We start from the raw sequence: 16,859 nt of genomic DNA on the forward strand, positions 1-16,859 counted from the left end.
TTACATTTCTTTGTTGCAAAAAAAAAAAAAGAATGTGACTTGTTGGGGTTCCAGCAGCAGAGAAAGCAGCAGAAGTGGTGGTTACTTTCCAATGTGAACTTCAAACCACAATCTCCGGTGCACAAAAGAAGAGCGTGAGTCACAGGAAGAGGCCACTTGTTTGCAAAACTCATTAGAAGCAATGCAGGCTGAACGGGCTTCCTGCTCAGTGAAAAGATCCTGGCATCGTGACAAGCCACCTCAGGGCTCTGACCATTAGCAATCTGGGCACAGCCAGATCTGTTCTGTCCCTTGGACTCTCATGGCCCTCCCTTCCCACCCCCCTCCCCTCGGCTGCCTGGCCTGCACTGCCTTCCCAGTCCTGTGGCTCACAACCGAGAGCCCAGCCAAGGGGGTTCAGGCCGTGTCCCCCGGGGCGAATTTCTTGGCTCCTTTTCTTCAGAGTGGCTGAATCAAGATGTTCATTCCAGCCAGGCACCAGTGGCTCACACCTGTAATCCTAGCTACTCAGGAGGCTGAGATCTGAGGATCATAGTTCAAGGCCAGCTTGGACAGGAAAGTCTGTGAGACTCTTAGCTCCAAGGAACCACCCAAAAGCCAGAAGTCAAAGTGTGGTTGAAATAGTGGAACACCAGTCTGGAGTGGAAAAACTAAGGCACAGCACCCAGACCCTGAGTTCAAGTCCCAATACCAGGACAACAATGCTCCTCCCCGAGAGGAGGGCTGGGCTGCGTGAGCCCTGGGCTGTTAGAATTCCTGGCCTGACCAGTTAGATGCAAGTCAGTTGGGAGCTGCAAAAGGACACAGCCTCCATCTAACATGCGCGTCTCCATCAAGCACGCCTCAGACTCCTTCAGAGGACTCATTCAATCAGGTGACAGACCCCCAAATACTGCTTGACTCTGTAGGCCTAGCCTAAGAGCCTGGGATCTTGTATTCCTCCAGGACTCTCTGGCGGGCAGAGATGAGACTTGGAGAGTCACAAACCAACATGGATTTCAGATCTAAACAAATAGCCACAGACTATTTCCCCCCTTCAAAGGCAGTTAATGATTTGGACCCCAGGATTTAGGGCCAAAACAGCCCCCACTAAGGAACTATCGGTTCTTCCCACAAGCGCAGTCCACAGCTGGCTGGGCTCCAAGCCTAGCATTACAGCCCAGGGGCCTCTGTTAAAGTGGAGCCAGCATTTTCATTTGGGTTGTTGATTTTTTTTTTTTTTGAAGGCTATGCAGCCATACCAAAACCAATTGTGCCCCCAGGTGGTCAGTGCGTTCCACTGACTCCCAAGACCAGCTGCTGTCTGGGCTTAGGCTGGCTTCTAGAAAACAAGCCTCTTGGCCAGCTCACAATGCAAGTGACCCAGAGTGCCACCTCTGATGCCACAGGACTGCAAGGCATTAGAAGCAGAAGATCAAAACCAAAAACGCGGTGGCTCTTCCCCTCCTTCTCCAAGTTCAAGGACAAGATGGAGACCTAGTGCTAAACACAGACTGAGTCAGAAGGTAGGAGGGCCGGGGAGAGGGGTCCAGCTCTCAAAGGGAGCTGGTTACAACTGCGGGCCTGCTGGAGTGAGGCAGAGTCTAGGAGCTTGCTTCATTTTTTTCCAAAGGACCCACGTTACTTTCTCCCTCCACAGTGTTCCCGTGCCCGCGCTTGCCGGAGCTCTGCACACCGCCCCTTTAGAAAAGGCCTCCAGTACAAGGTGGTGAGCACATCCATGTTTGAACATCAAACTGATAACACATTTCCAAACCTGGGGAAGTTACCAGTGAAGTCCTAGGAAAGATGGGACGCTGGCTCTCCTGCCGGCCTGTGGCAGCGGCGCACACATGGTGCAGCCTCGGGTGCCAAAGGGGGGTGAGGAAGGGCGAGAGGAGCGAGCGGGCATGGACGGCACAGATGGCAGCTCACACTAATTGGTATTCCACAGTTAAGAGCCGACATACCTCCCCGATGTCCAACAAGACGAGCTCTTCTCCAAAGTGTACAGCATTAATGCTACAGATGTCCAGAGATGAACTGTGGTAGATTGTGAGGAGTTGGGCCTCAGTTCTCCTACAAGGACCAATAAGCTTCCATTTCTCCCAGAAATGCTAAGGCTCGGGCAGGTAAAACAACAGGAAGTCGCTGACCATGTTGGCAAATAGCATTAGAAATTATGACTGAGCCAGGTGCCAGTGGCTCCCGCCGGGAATCCTAGCTACTCAGGAGGCTGAGATCTGAAGGTGGCAGTTCAAAGCCAGCCCGGGCAGGAAAGTCCAGGAGACTCTTATCACCAATTTAAACACCAGAAAACCGAAGTAGTGCTATAGCTCAAAGTGGTAGAGCACTAGCTGTGGGTGGAAGAGCTCAGGGACAGCACCCAAGCCCTGAGTTCAAGTCCCACAACCAACAACAACAACAACAAATTCACACAGCTGGTTTGCAGAGAAGTCTTTGATCCATCTCGTTTATTCCAGTATTTTCTACTTCCACATTGGGCACAATGCAATGAAATATTACAGTGATTTTCAGCACTGTTCCAGCATTTACAAATATAGATCAAATGTTGTACAGAAAATATACTTTGAAGGAGGGAGCTGAACCTAAAAATCGAAAGGTATAACCTTTGAAGATATAACCATTTTTGTGCAGGGCTGCCTATTTTTCATTGTGTGTGATGAGCATCTGAATACTCAGAGCCATAGAGTGGTTCATTAAGAAACGTGGCCACAAACCAGTATTCTAGCCTATGATGTTGGGGCCACAAGTTACAGCATACACACAGACAACCCGACTCTGGTGGCTGCTGCCCCCATACAAATCCTTTTCAGAAGCCACGAGCAGGTGCTACTTCCACAGCCTGGCCAGAGTTCCCACTGAACCTGACAGATCTGAGAGTGTGGCTTTTTTTTTTTAAGGAAGGGGAAAGGGGAGGATGTGGAAGTTTAAGGTACATCAAAATCAAGAGTGAGGCGATGCATGAGCTCAGAGCTCCTGTGGCCTGTAGAGGGTCAACACGGGGTAAAGTGCATGGGGACAGACACCCTCTCCCACAGCCAGACATCCTCCTAAGTGCTAGGGAGAAGCCACCCGAACCCAGCAGGCTGCATTAGCATGTACATGGGTCATAGCTCTTAAAGTCCAAAAACAAAACAAAACACCCTGGTGGCAGAAGGGGAACACGGCCTCAAGGGGGCACTAGGGAGCAAGCCCAAGGAGTTTTTTAATGCCTCCAAAAGGGAGTCAACGTGTGCATGCCCGTGTCTCTATGCCGGTCTGAGATTCCTCTGGCTGTCTCCGTGAACCACGCAGGAGAGGTCTGTCCCTCATAGAACCTACCTGGAAGTACCCACCAAGGAAGCAACTCTGGGTTTTCTTTCACAGAAAGAATAACATTTCGTTCAACAGTTCCATCTTTGGCCCCCTGTGACACTTTAACAATGAACTTTAAATAGTAAAGCATTTCAGTCCAGGGAGGATCACACTCTTTAAAAAAATAATAATAATGATAATAATACACTGGAAAGTCAAGCACAATCTTTTACCAAAATAATTCCTTCACTTTTCACATTGTTCTGACCACAAGTCAGTTTATTAAAGAAGGATTAGCTTAAGAGAATGTCACTCAAATTAGTACTGTTTCCCTTGTTCTTGAGTGGACAACATTAAGGGAAATAAAGTACTTATAAATTCTTAAAGGTCAGGGTATCAGTTAGACAGAAGTCTCTTTGGATCGTCTAGCATGCTCATCTGTTTAATGTAACCACGACAGCTGCAATCAAAAGAATACAGCGAGAATGCTTACAACAGAAAAGTCCAATCGGAGCAAAGCAATAAATAATGCCTACAAAGAATAACACTTAACTGTTTCTCTTTAAATCAACTAAGAAAGAAATCAACGTCGTCATCATTTGGCCTAAGTGCTTCTCACAGTCCCCTTAGCAGCCCCACCTTGCTGGGCGGGTGAGCTGATCAATACTGCCTCAGAAAAAGTTACCCCTACTCGACTTTAAGGCTTCGAGAGGTTACTGAGAGCTAGACACCGTGCACTCCAAACGAAAGTTCTGTCACAGATGCGTTAAGGCGTAAATAAGCCCAGCCTTGAGGCAAAAACAATGGGGACAGAAAGGCCAACTATGCAGGCTAGCTTTAGCCAAAAGAATTAAAGAACTCAGGGCCTACAACTGAGACTAGCCAGCAAATAACTGCAAGGGAACATTCACAAGGCCAAGGCCAGAGATCAGACCCAGCGAGGTCTGACTGGCCCCTCACAGCCCTCGCCCCTCACAAGGGCAGGGGGCCTGGACGCGGCTGTCCTGCGCATGTGCCCCTCCTTAGCCACAGATCATGTACTTCTGGTGATCCTCACGGGACACTGTCCGCAGCAGGACATGCTCAGACAGCCCTCTTCTGCGGGGCTCTCTCTGCCCACACTGCGCAGCAACTGAGAACGAGCACCTGGGCAGGCTGTGAGCGAGGCATTGTGGGTATTATGCCCCCATGAGAAGCAATCACACATTATAACTGCACCCGGCTCCTGGCCTGTCCCCCACACCAGCTTAGAAATGTCACCCCGGACAAAGTGGGGCAGGTAGGGCAGAAGAGAGTGCTTCTCAATCTTTCTAAGAAAAATGGCCACACTGTGGCACTCTGGGGTCCCCACAACCTATTCTTTAATGGGCGACACCCAGTCTCCGGCACCATCACAAGGGCCGCGGGCTCAGGTCAGGCTGAGGCAGAGTGAATGTCCTGGTTTTCAAAAGGCGGCGGCGGCTCTCTCCAGAAGGTGAAGTTGCTGAAGGTGTCGGAGCAGGGGAAGTCTGAAGAATGGCCTCGCTTCAGCAGTGGGAACACGTGGTCCACCACCTCACAGAGTCTCACGTACCTGGAAGGAAAATGGACAGCGGTGTCACAGCGGCCACGCGGCGTGCAGCTCAGACTCAGGGCCGCATTACAGAGCAGGGGGGAAGCTAGGCCCCACGCAGACCCTGAGAAAGACTGCAGTCCTTCTAGGAGGACATCTTACCAATTAACTGGAAGCAAAAGAAACAAAGAGTCTACAAAGGAGGAGAAGTTCTGTGGGTGTGTGGGGGGGACTTGATTGTGCAGATTCTCTTCAGAGACAACGCCCCCGATTCAGGTCACAGGGTCCTTCACAGCCCCCACCCCCCCACACACACACAGCCCAGATGCATAAGGGGAGAGAACGCAGAGGATCTGGGGAGGAAATCAGCATGGCAGAGGATGGAGGGAAAGAAGTCACAGACAAAGCCAGCCTCTGGAGCCAAAGACAGAGACGCACAGGCCCTGGGGTCAAGGCCTTGTTCAAGCTCTGTCACCTTGCACAAAACCACCGTTTCCTCCATTATCAAAACAGTTGGCTGCACTGTTAATATCAGTACCAAACAGAATAATGCACACAACAATAAAATAATGTGTACCGCACACTTGATCAGTTTGCTCAACAGCAAATCATTAATAGGTCTTGGGGGAAAAAAATCCCTGCTGGCATGTTGGGATCAAGAAGCTTGGTATTAGTCAGTGCCTACCTTGCTGTGTAAACTTGGGCAAGTATCTTGCCCTTTCTGAGCCTCAAGTCCTTCATCTTCTAGTGTGTGGGTTTCTTACTGCTCCTCCTACAGCCTTTTCTCCATTCCCAGAAGATGCTGCATAGCAAGTTCCATGGCCCGAGCTACAGCTAGAAAGCTGAAACTCAACCTGCCTTCTCAGACCTGGAGGATGCTTCCACTCACAACCTGGGATACACCAGCCGGCCCCCCTCCACCTTCGCCCCGGCCCTGCACGCCCTACCTCCCACCCTTCCCCTTCCCCCCTTCCCATGTGCTGGGAACCAAAGGGGCCTTGGGAATCCAGACTCCAGGAATTCAGCATGTTCTGGGGCAAAAATTAATTTTTCATAGGCTGATGTGTACTTGTGTGTATGCACAGGTGTGTGAGTATGCATTGATAGTGTATGTGATAAGGGGTGTGTGTGTGTGTGTGTCTGTGTGTGTGTGCACGTGGGTAATAAAGAGCCTCCAACAGGCTCATGAGAAACTGAGCCAGCACAAAATGGGAAAATCTTCATATAAAACCAAGGCTTGTGTCTTTCCTGGGTATTAGAACAAACCAAGTGTTTAAATACCTCCTGGCTTTAGGGCTCCTGTGTGTGAGGCTTGTGGCTGGGGCAGAGAGCGGGGCCCTCCTCTGCCCGGGGTCTGCCCATACCAAGCGGGTCGGGGAGGGGAGGGTGGGGCCGGCTCTGTCCAGGCGGCCTCTCCAGGCTCAGGCAGCGCCCAGGCCCTGCTGCTCCTGACACACAGTGGGAAGGAAGGCACCGCGTGCTCTCACATATGGCCCCGTCTCTGACTGTGGATGCCAGCAGACAGCCCTTAGCGAAAGCCTCTCCTCCTCGCCGCCCTCGCAGTATGCCACCTCTGGCAGTGCACCATTAGGGCAAAGTTCTTTGAGACCCCAACTAAAGCCAGCACCAGGGCCCTCTGAGCTCTCAAAATCAGTGGATGGGCAAGTGAGGGGCTGGACACGCGTATGCTCCTCGCGGCCACCCACAGCCACCGGCCTCTATTGACAACCCGGTATAGCCCACGATGGTGCTGTAACTATCCCAATGCTCCCCTCCCCGCAGGGGCCCCTGGGGAGGCTGGTAGCTTAAAGGCAGAGCACCCACCTAGCAGGCAGGAGCCCCGGGTTTTAACCCTAGCACTGTAAAAACTAAAACTTGAGAACAAAACCATCAGTAATCTAGTTTAGCACACTGACTAGGAGAAACTTAGCTCGAACCAAAAATGCAAACAGGATTCTTGACAATTACACTGGAATAGGAACAACGTGGTGAAGAGATACTTGGCTCTTTGTCTTTAAATTCAGCTTCACACATCGCAATGGGCTTATATTTCTAATGCATATTGTAGGCTTCCAAACCAAACATGGCAAATGTAAACAACCAGTTTCTGAATTCATTCCATTCCTTTCCTGACAGGCTCTAACCCAGGGGTGGGCAACTGATTTCTCTGCCAAGGTACTTTGGCTATTTATGACATCATTCATTAATAAAGACAGCCTCAGAAAGCAGAAGAAAAGCACCTGAGAAGCACGTGTGGCCTTCCTGCCCTGGGTGGGCCTTAGACAGCCCAACCGTGGGGAAAGAAAAAGGATAGTATTTCCAGTGTGAAAATGACTTGGGGATGTGATGTTATTCCACGACAAAATACAGGCAGCTACACTATCTTTTTAAAGGAATTAGTAGTCAGGTACCATTGGCTGATGCCTGTCAGCCTCACTACTCTGGAGGCTGAGATCTGAGGATCATGGTTCGAAGCCAGGCTGGGCAGACAAATTCATGAGGCTCTTATCTCCAATTAACCAGAAAAATGCTAGATCCAGAAGTGTGATGCAAGTGATAAAGCATAAGTTGGAGCAAAAGAGCCAAGAGAGGAATGCAAGACCTTAAGTTCAAGAGCCAGGTCTAGCACAGAAAATATGGACACATGCATGCATGCATGCATATGCATGCATACATACATACAGGAATTAACACAGAGGCAGAAAAGGATAAAAGAACCTTGATTCTGGACAGGAGGGAGCTCCGGTCCAGCCCCATGGGGAGCAGGTGGTACTCACGAGGAAATGTTGGTCTTGGCGTGCTCCTGAACCAGCTCGCCTTTAGGGTTCACAGTGAAGATGCGGTTCAAGGACACCCCCACTTGCTTGTAGGAATACACATCCTGTGTTTGTACAGGAAACACGACATGTGGATTAGAGAGGGAATGTGATTCCATGCTCAGGACCAATCTGAGCATCTGGTGGGTGTGGGGAGGGGGGTGTACGCTCCAGGTGTCTCCCTCCCTCCCTCCCCGCGCTCCTGGAAACAGTGAGGTCTCCCACTGTCATGCTCGGGGTTATTCTCTGAAAATCTGGTCACCGTTTTTAAAAGTAGGAGAATTTCTGGATGAACAGCTACTACTCAAGTTGTACTCTCCAGACTACTGAACTTTCCGGAAAATTTGGACCAAACACACAAAATCTCAAAGGCTATTTTATACCCTAGGAGACTAGAGACTACTCCACTCTTCAAACATGAGATGTCCAATTCAGCACTGTGGTCAAGATCCATTGTGGGCTTTCCTTCTGGTAGGAAGGATCTAACGCTATTCAACATCACTAATTGCACTAATTTTAAGTGAAATTAGAAGTTTAATTGTCCCCATCCCCAGCTTCAAACCCAGCAGCCAACCTTCAAAGAAAACTATAGAGGCCATGCGTGACTTCATTTTTCATCTCTGCCTAGGGACGTGGCATTTACCAGGCCACCCCTTACAGGACAGGAAGCCAACTGGACACATAGTCAAGTCACAGGCTAATGTCCAGAGCTCAAGCAGACCCCACCCCACCCTTACCGCCGGCCGGTTTCCAAAAGCAGCGTAAAAGGGTTCCGTGTTTGGGAAAAACAGGTTTTTGATGTCTGTCAAGCACTGGACTTTAAACTTTTCTGGCTTCTTTTCAATCACCTCTCTGTTAAAAAGGAACAAATAAGTAATGGATTAGCCTGACAGGATAAGCTTTGTGAGTATAAACTAATTGTGGAAGCTATGAAGACAGTCCAGCCAGACCAAAAGAGCTCTCAACAAAACAGAATGTACTTGCAGCCCCAGTACAAAGGAAAGGCCAAGGATCAAGTTCACCCAAGAGCTCACCCACTGTCTAGGGGGCAAGACTCCCTGAGCCTAAAGGAGAGGGGGCAGACACCTCCAAATTCATTCTATACAATCCCACAGCCTAAGCTGGGTAAGATGGTTCACACCTGTCATTCTAGCTGCTCAGGAAGCTGAGATCTGATGACCTCAGTTCCAAGCCAGCTCAGGCAAGAAAGGCCATAAGACTCTTATTTCCAATTAACCATCAAAAAGCCAGAAATGGAGCTGTGGCTCAAATGTGTCAAAAGTGTCAGCTTGAGTTAAAAAGCTAAGCAACAGTGAGAGGCCCTGAGCTCAAGTCCCAGTTCTACACAGGGGGCGGGGGAAAAAGCCCTAAAGAGAAGTAGGCCCTAAGTACAGGCCAATCTCATCTATAAACATAAAGGCAAATATTCCAAGGATATCTGTTTACTATGCAAAGTGTGGTGATGTACAAGACCCTCAGTTATTCCAACAATGCAACAGCAATGTAATACTGATTGCTGCACTACAACACATTATTGAGTTGAGGTGGGAAGATCATCTCAGATACACAAAAGGCTTTAAACACAAATTCCACATCTACTCAGGATGAAACTCTTAAATTTAGAATCGAAGTAAATACAGAGAGAGACAGTGACAGAGAGAGTTAACTTCCTACGAACACTATTACTAGTAAAGATGATTTCCATCATGATTTTAGTTCAATGCCATGCCTCTAGGCTTATCCAGAGCAGTAAGATATAAAATAAAAATAATAAAGATTAGACAAGACTAGGGAGAGGAGCTCTCATTATCCAATCACACAAAGACTGATGGGCAGACACCAATGGCTCACCCTTGTACTGCTAGCGATCAGGAGGCTGAGATCTGATGATCTCTGTTTTGTTCTGCTGGAAAAGGATTCTGCTCAGTTCAAAGTCAACCCAGGCAGAAAAGACCCAGAGACTTTTTTTTTTGTCAGTTGCTAGAACTCAGGGCCTGAGCACTGTCCTTGAGCTCTTTTTGCTCAAGGCTAGCATTCTACCACTTTGAACCATAGCACCATGTCCAGTTTTCTGGCAGTTAATTGGAAATAAGAGTTTCAGGGACTTTCCTGCTTGAGCTGGCTTTGAACCATAATCCTCAGATCTCAGCCTCCTGAATAGCTAGGATTACAGGTGTGAGTCACCAGTGCCCGGCTCTAAACTCTTATCTCTAATTGATCACCACAAAGCTGGAAATGGAGGTGTGGCTCAAGTGGTAGAGCATATCCTTGAGGGGGAAAAAAAGCTAAAGGACAGCGTCCAGGCCTCGAGTTCAAGCCCCAAGACCGGCAGACACCCAGACATACATCCTACAGAAAGGAAATAACCTCCTTGGTCCCAGGCTACCAAGCCTTGATGGGACACAACCTCTCCTCTAGCAGTGAAGACCTTGGCCCACCCAGCTTCTGGATGATGTGAATCTGTCGACGGGCCCAGGTCACTGGCCCCACTCACCTGGCATACTGGCCACTGTACACAGCATATGCTAAGAAAAGCACCATATTGCAAAGCTGTCACCATAGCCAGGACACAATTTCCTGAAAACATCTGGATTGCTTTTGAGATCTATGCTGCTGTGATAACTCTTGGTACTGAAGATACACACTTTTCCGTTGTTTGCACAGCAAGCACCAAATCCACTTCTCAAACTCAGTCATATCCCACCCGCCAAAGCCTTGCATTGGGACTTTTGGGTTGGTTGGCTTGTTTTGGCCTTACTAAGGTCTGAACTCAGAGCCTCATGCTTACTAGGCAGGTACTCTACCACTAAGCCATGTCTCCAGTCCTCGTTGGGTCTTAAAAACCAAATATATGATCATTCCACCTTTTCACAGGGACCGAAGTCCTGAAGCTGATAAGCAGGTGAACGGCCCCATCCAACTATAGGGGAAAAGAGTGTCCCCAGTGCTCCCTGGGCCAGAACTGCCTTAGCTGTCTACAACATGGCCGGGGGGCTGAGGGGGGCGTGGATACTGGTCTGTGGTCTCCTAGAGGACTATTAAAATACACAATGACTCTAAAACTCCGGGAGAGAAGGGTGTGTTCCAGGCAGCTACGGCCAGATGGGTGGCGTGGCCGGACAGGCTCCTTCAGCAGGCTAGGCTCCCCATGAGATGCAATCTGAGTTGTTTCTCCAAGAGCCATTAAGACTCAGCCAAACTTCTCAGGGGCAGGGGTGGAGAGAGGTTTCCCCAGGTAGAAGAACAAAACAAAGGCTATCTGGAAAATGGAGCCAGTCGGTCCCAGTGAGATTCCCAAATAAGAGAGAGATGCATCTGCGGAGCAAGAGGAGACAGGCCGTGGAGAGCCACCCTCGTCAGCAAAAGAACCTGAGCTCGACCCCAGAGCCCCGCAACCCAGGGAAGGTGCTGGCAGGAGAGGCGGGGTGGGCCCCGGCATTTAACATGCCGCGTGGGCCCGGCACCCCCTCTAAAGTGGGGACCAGTGAAGAAGCTGTGCGTTCTTGCAAACCATCCAGCGAGGGAGGGAAAGCACAGTGCAGACGCAGGTGCAGAGGTCCGGTCTGTGTCTGGGGAGGGCGGCACCTGTGCAGGGCGGAGAAGAGGCTGCTGGGGCTGAGCAGCAGCGGCCCCTGGGGCAGCACGGTGCCCCTCTCGTTGACCCAATGCAGGTAGCCTCGCGTCATGTCTGCCATCCCGATGGCCCGGGCGGAGCAGTAGAGAAACTTATATCCATTCCTGAAAGACACAACACGTCCACATGTAACGGCACCACCAGACTGAATGGCAGGCATCGCCCTCCCTTCACACCTATCTGCTTCCCGAAGAAGGGCAGGGATGTGTTCTCCATGTTGCCGAGTCCACACCCCACACCACTGGGTTTTCTGCAGAGAAATGACCCTCACCCGGGCACCGGTGGCTCACGCCTATAATCCTAGCTACTCAGGAGGCTGAGCTCTAAGGATCGCGGTTGAAAGCCAGCCTGGGCAGGAAAGTCCATGAAACACTTATCTCTAATTAACCACCAGAAAACTGGAAGTGGTGCTGTGGCTCAAGTGGTAGAGCACTTGCCTTGAGCTGAAGAGCGCAGGGATAGTGTCCAGGCCCAGAGTTCAAGCCCCACATCAACCAAAATGACCTTCAATGCCACTCACTGTGACTCATCTGTAATCCTCAGAACAGCTGGTGGGTGGGGGCTACCTTCCCTCCCACGCTCCCCCCTTGCCCATCCCCCTCAGGGCCTGCTCTGCCTCAGTGTGTCTATCACTAGTATTACGTCACAGTTCCTCATTTCACTCTCTCTCTTTAATCCATTACCTCCAGGAAGATGTAACACCATGCTGGGGCAATGTGTGGCACACAGGGAACAGAAGCATCTGGCACATGGGTGAATACAGACCACCAACTCCACCCCACTTACTGTCCCCACACAAGAGGCCGTGTCTCTACATCTGTCTAATATGTCGTTCTCGAAAATCAAGGAGCAGGAAAAGTTTTCAGACAAAAACAATCTCTCAGCTTGTTTGGAACAGAGGGCTGCGTCTGAATATGAAACAGGCTTTTGAATGAACCATCTTTGTATTTCAGCTGTCTAATTAATGCAAGTTTTTAAGAAAAAAAATCACCATTTCTGTGCATAGCTCTTCACATCAAAGTCTCAAAGCTGCACCTGCAAAGGTCTGAAAGGTTCGTTTTATTCAAACTTGATTTTCAGATCCATTTTGGAGTTCAACCATGCACCTGAGCTGTTGTCTCCATGTGCTTACTCTGCACAAAAGCCCTTCCTGACTTAGCTGGAACCTCAACTGGAGATGGTCTACTGTGAGAGGGGAACCATGGCTGCTGGAGGTGGAATCCTCCACCTACAGGGAAAGCTGCCTGGACCGCCAGCACACGCCCACCGACAATCTTGTCCCTTAGGGCAAGACCCTGTGCTCAGAAGAGCAAACAGTGGCCAACCCATGGCCCCTGCACAAGTCTGAGGCTCCTTGTACTCTCCGCCAATCGCACTGAAACCCCACACTGGCTGGCGAGCCCGTGGGCTCAGCATGACCCTGTCCCTGCAGGAGCAGAGAAAACCAATAGCCAGAGAAGTAGAGCACATGACAGAGCGGAGGTGGCTGGAGGACAGGAAGGGTCAGCGATGAACCTTCACTACCATCACCCGGAGACCACCAAGGTTCCCGGAAATTCCACTGGGGCTCAGGGGAAATAGCAGAAAAGATGAAAGAGCAATCTCCACTCCCACTAGGTAGCAGCGGTGATATCTGTGTCCAATCTCCATCCTGCTTTTACACTGACCGAATGTTTGCCCCTAGGAGCATCCCCTAAGACACGATCCGCGCAGCCTGGGGATACCAGGAGCCATCCTTTTCAAGGACTTTTGGCAGCAGTCAGCTGCGGAGGTAGACAGGGTCTCCAATTGGGGATTGAGACCATGGATCCTGCACCAGGACGCAGTGCTGTAACACGGCATGAGCAGCATTCCTGGCCTCCGCCCACTAGATGGTGTAACACATACCACTCGTGACAGTCAAAAACGTTCCTGCCACACTGCCACGTGCCCTACAGAGAATACAATACCCTCCACTGGGGGTATTGTAAGAGCAGGGACTCTGTGTCCTCACTCACAGTCCTAACATGAAGGGCAGTCACCTGCCCCTTAAGGAAGAAAGGACGCGTGGAAACCCATGCGTGGTCTTGGCCTGGCCTTCCAGTCCCTCGGCCCTCTGGTTTCTCTAATGTGTTAGTTTGGGGGTCTGGTTTGGGGGGGAGGGTTTGGTACCAGTCTTGGGGCTTGAACTTGGGGCCTGGGCACTATCCCTGAGCTTTTGTACTGAAGACTAAAGCTCTACCACTTGATCCACAGCTCCACTCCTGGTTTTTTGCTGGTTAGAGGTAAAAGTCTCACAGACTTTCCTACCCTGGCTGGCGTTGAACATTGATCCTCAGATCTCTGCTAAGAAGCTAGGGTTACAGGTGTGAGCCACCAGCACCTGGCATCTCTGAGGCACTGCTTACCCACCCACCAGCTCCAGCACCTCCTTTCCCTCACACACTGGCTCATCTCTCACCCCTGCTCCATCCACTGGGAGCCTTCCCTTGCCTTTGGAATGCCCCTCATCATGAGGACTCAGCTCACCTGCCACCTTCCCTCTATGCCAAAACACCAGCGTCATCCCGTGGACCTGCCCCTGGCTGCCCTGCTGCAGCAAGGCACCTCCCGCGCCATCACAAGCCCCTGAGGCGATGGGCGTCCTCAGTGCCCGGAGCTGTGGGACCAGAGCTACCCAGCTGTGGTATGGTCCCTGTGCACTGCAGGTGTGCAAGTCTAGCCCGTTCCCCAGACTCCTGCCTGAAGCTCAGCTTGGAAAAACAGCACTCAGCCGTGGTAGACACGCACTGTACCATTCCCCAAGCTGACCCAACAGCAGGGCATATCATGGCCAGCACTGGGCCTAAGGGATCATCTAGTCTACTTTCCTCCATCTTGGAGATAAGGAAGCCGAAGCTCAGAGTAAGGCATGCTCTTAGTCCAAGGGCCTCCTTCTGGAATCCAGCCCTAAGACTTCCAGTAAACCTTCTACTCAACATGTCCCTCTATTCCTTATGGCAGAGGGTAATGAGTATAGTAAACTAAAGATTTGAGGTAAACAATAACAACAAATGCTGTGAATATTGAGCCCCAGTGGTTCGAGCCTATAATCCTAAATAATCAGTAGACAGACTTGAGACCTAAGGATTGAGGTTCAAAGCCAGCCAGGACAGAAAAGTCTGTGAAGGTATGGCCCAAATGACGGAACACCAGCTTTGGGTGCCAGCGGCTCACCCCTGGAAGTCCTAGCTAACTCAAGAGGCTGAGACCTGCAGATCCAGGTTCAAAGCCAGTTAGGGCAGGCAAGTCCATGAGATACTTATCTCCACCAAAAAGCCATAAGTAGAGCTATGGTTCAAGTGGTAGAGCTCTAGCTTTATGAAAACGCCAAACAAGAACAGAAGGCCCTGAGTTCAAGTACCAGCAAAAAAAAAAAAAAGGACAGTAGGACAGGACAGGAAAGGAAGAAGGAAGGGGAAGAAGAGAGGGAGGAACAAAGAAAGGAAGGAACAAATGAAGGAATGAACGAAGGAAGGATGGATGCAGGCAGGCTGCGCTTTTTTAATAATCTAGAAACAGATTTAATCCAGAGTCAAAAAGAATGCGCACCCTGACCCTTGCAGGCTTCTTTCCATTAACTATAAATACAGAGAGCACCAGAAGCTACCGAGGAGGCCGAGCGGCAGAGGACAGGACTGCACTCGGGTCAGGGAAGGTTGGGAGGCCTCCGTGGAGGGCCTGCAGAGGCTCCAGCCCAATGCCACAAGTGTTTCCCGACGTGTTAAAAGCATTCCAATTAAGTGCCTGCTTCATCCCGGCTGGCTGGCTGGCTATCTTTGGCACCCCATGAATACCACCTATTTCTTCTACAACGGTTGACTCACCTGTACCTCCTTTCTGGTTGCCTGGTACTGAGTTTAAGTCTGGAATTACTTAGGACTCTCCACCACCACTCCCCACTGCTGCTCCTGGCTTTAGATGCCCCGTTCTTCATAAGCCAGGAAGCCACCCACCCCACGCCAGCAGGAAGAGGCTGTGCGCATGGCACGGGGGGCCGCCACAGTTCACAGGGCCTGGGAGCCAAGCGCACATACTTACTGGCTCACTTTATGGTACAGCTTAGCGATCCCCTGGTGGGTCCAGTCCTTCCCGAGTGTGGGCAAAATGTGGCCAAGGGTATCTGATCTAAAACAGGGGGGTGGGGGGGAGGGCAGAAATAAAATAAGGTCATTGGAAGGATGGGCTTTTTGTCCAGATTAAACACATCCATGCCTCACAAAAATACAAACACAAAGGCCTCACAGTCCAGTGGCGCACACCTGTAATCCCAGTACTTGGGAAGCTGAGGCAGGCAGGCAGATTGAGAGTTCAAAGCCGTCCTAGGCTACATAGCAAAAAAAATTAGAAAGGAAAACTAGGGGCTGGGAATGTGGCTTAGCGGTAGTGTGCCTGCCTAGTATGCACGAAGCCCTGGGTTCAATTCCTCAGTACCATGTAAACGGAAAAAGCAGGAAGTGGTGCTATAGTTCAAATAGTAGAGTGCTAGCCTTGAGCAAAAAGAAGTTCAGGGACAATGCCCAGGCCAGGGCTCAATCCCCACTGGCTCAGTGGTAGACCACTAATCTTAAGTGAAAAAGCTAAGAGACAGTGCCCAGGCCCAGAGTTTAAGCCCCAGTGTACACACACACACACACACACACACACACACACACACACACTACAGACTATATTTAAGCCCCAGTGTACACACACACACACACACACACACACTACAGACTATTATTAAGCCATGAGCTAGTGATCCTAGCTACTCAAAAGGCTGTTCAAAGTTCCTATCATAGTTCAAAGCCAGCCCAGGCAGGAGAGTCTGTGAGACTTTTATCTCTAATAAACTACTCAGAAAAAGCTAGAAGTGAAGCTGTGGCTCAAGTGGTAGAGTGCCAGCCTTGAGCAAAAGAAGCTCAGGGACAGCGCCCAGGCCCTGAGTTCAAGTCCCAGGACTAGTGAAAAAAAAAAAGTATTTTAAAAATTACAAAGGAGACCCACAAGTTTCTAGAAAGCTCAAAGTTCAAAGAACCAAATGAGCTGTGCAGAGAGGGCTAAGGTACCAAAGAAGGGCACTGATCATTCCCTAGGTTCAAGCTTGCCAATGCACAGGAAAGGGGGACTAACCAGTCTTTTTTTTTTGGGGGGGGTCTGGACGTGGGGCCTGAACTCTGGGCCTGGGCGCTGTCCCTCAGCTCTTCAGCTCAAGACTAGCACTCTACCACTTGAGCCACAGCGCCACTTCCAGCTTTTTTTCTTTTTGCTTATGTGGTACTGAGGAATCGAACCCAGGGCCTCATGCATGCAAGGCAAGCACTCTACCACTGAGCCACCTTCCCAGCCCCTGACCAGTCTTAAAAAGCTCTTTCCAAAAGCAACTATACCAGGGAGGGTACGACAGGAGACCCAGATGCAAACAGCCGCCCCAGGAGGCAAGGACTGCCCTGCAGAGCAGCTCTCAACAGAGATGCCACCCGCGGGCGGGCCGCCCAGACCCCAGGGCCTGCGCAGAGGCCAGGGCCCACGCGGAGGCCAGGGCCCGTGCGGAGGCCAG

The 16,859-nt window shown here is 50.5% G+C and overlaps 1 protein-coding gene across 3 annotated transcripts in view; it reads right to left on the reverse strand.

Moving 5' to 3' along the window:
- Positions 1-4,243: 4,243 nt before the first annotated feature.
- Lpin1 (lipin 1) overlaps positions 4,244-16,859 on the reverse strand; it is a 40,403-nt gene continuing 27,787 nt past the window's right edge. For all 3 annotated transcript variants that reach the window (XM_013013710.1, XM_013013709.1, XM_013013708.1), the window contains 5 exons: positions 15,359-15,445; positions 11,251-11,403; positions 8,403-8,517; positions 7,627-7,730; positions 4,244-4,870 (listed from right to left, as the gene is read on the reverse strand). In XM_013013710.1, the coding sequence (XP_012869164.1) occupies positions 4,711-4,870; positions 7,627-7,730; positions 8,403-8,517; positions 11,251-11,403; positions 15,359-15,445 (619 nt within the window). In that variant the 3' untranslated portion in view covers positions 4,244-4,710. The remainder of the gene's footprint in view (positions 4,871-7,626; positions 7,731-8,402; positions 8,518-11,250; positions 11,404-15,358; positions 15,446-16,859) is intronic.

The sequence above is a fragment of the Dipodomys ordii genome, unplaced genomic scaffold (assembly GCF_000151885.1).
Source record: "Dipodomys ordii isolate 6190 unplaced genomic scaffold, Dord_2.0 Scaffold20, whole genome shotgun sequence".
Lineage (NCBI taxonomy): Eukaryota > Metazoa > Chordata > Mammalia > Rodentia > Heteromyidae > Dipodomys > Dipodomys ordii.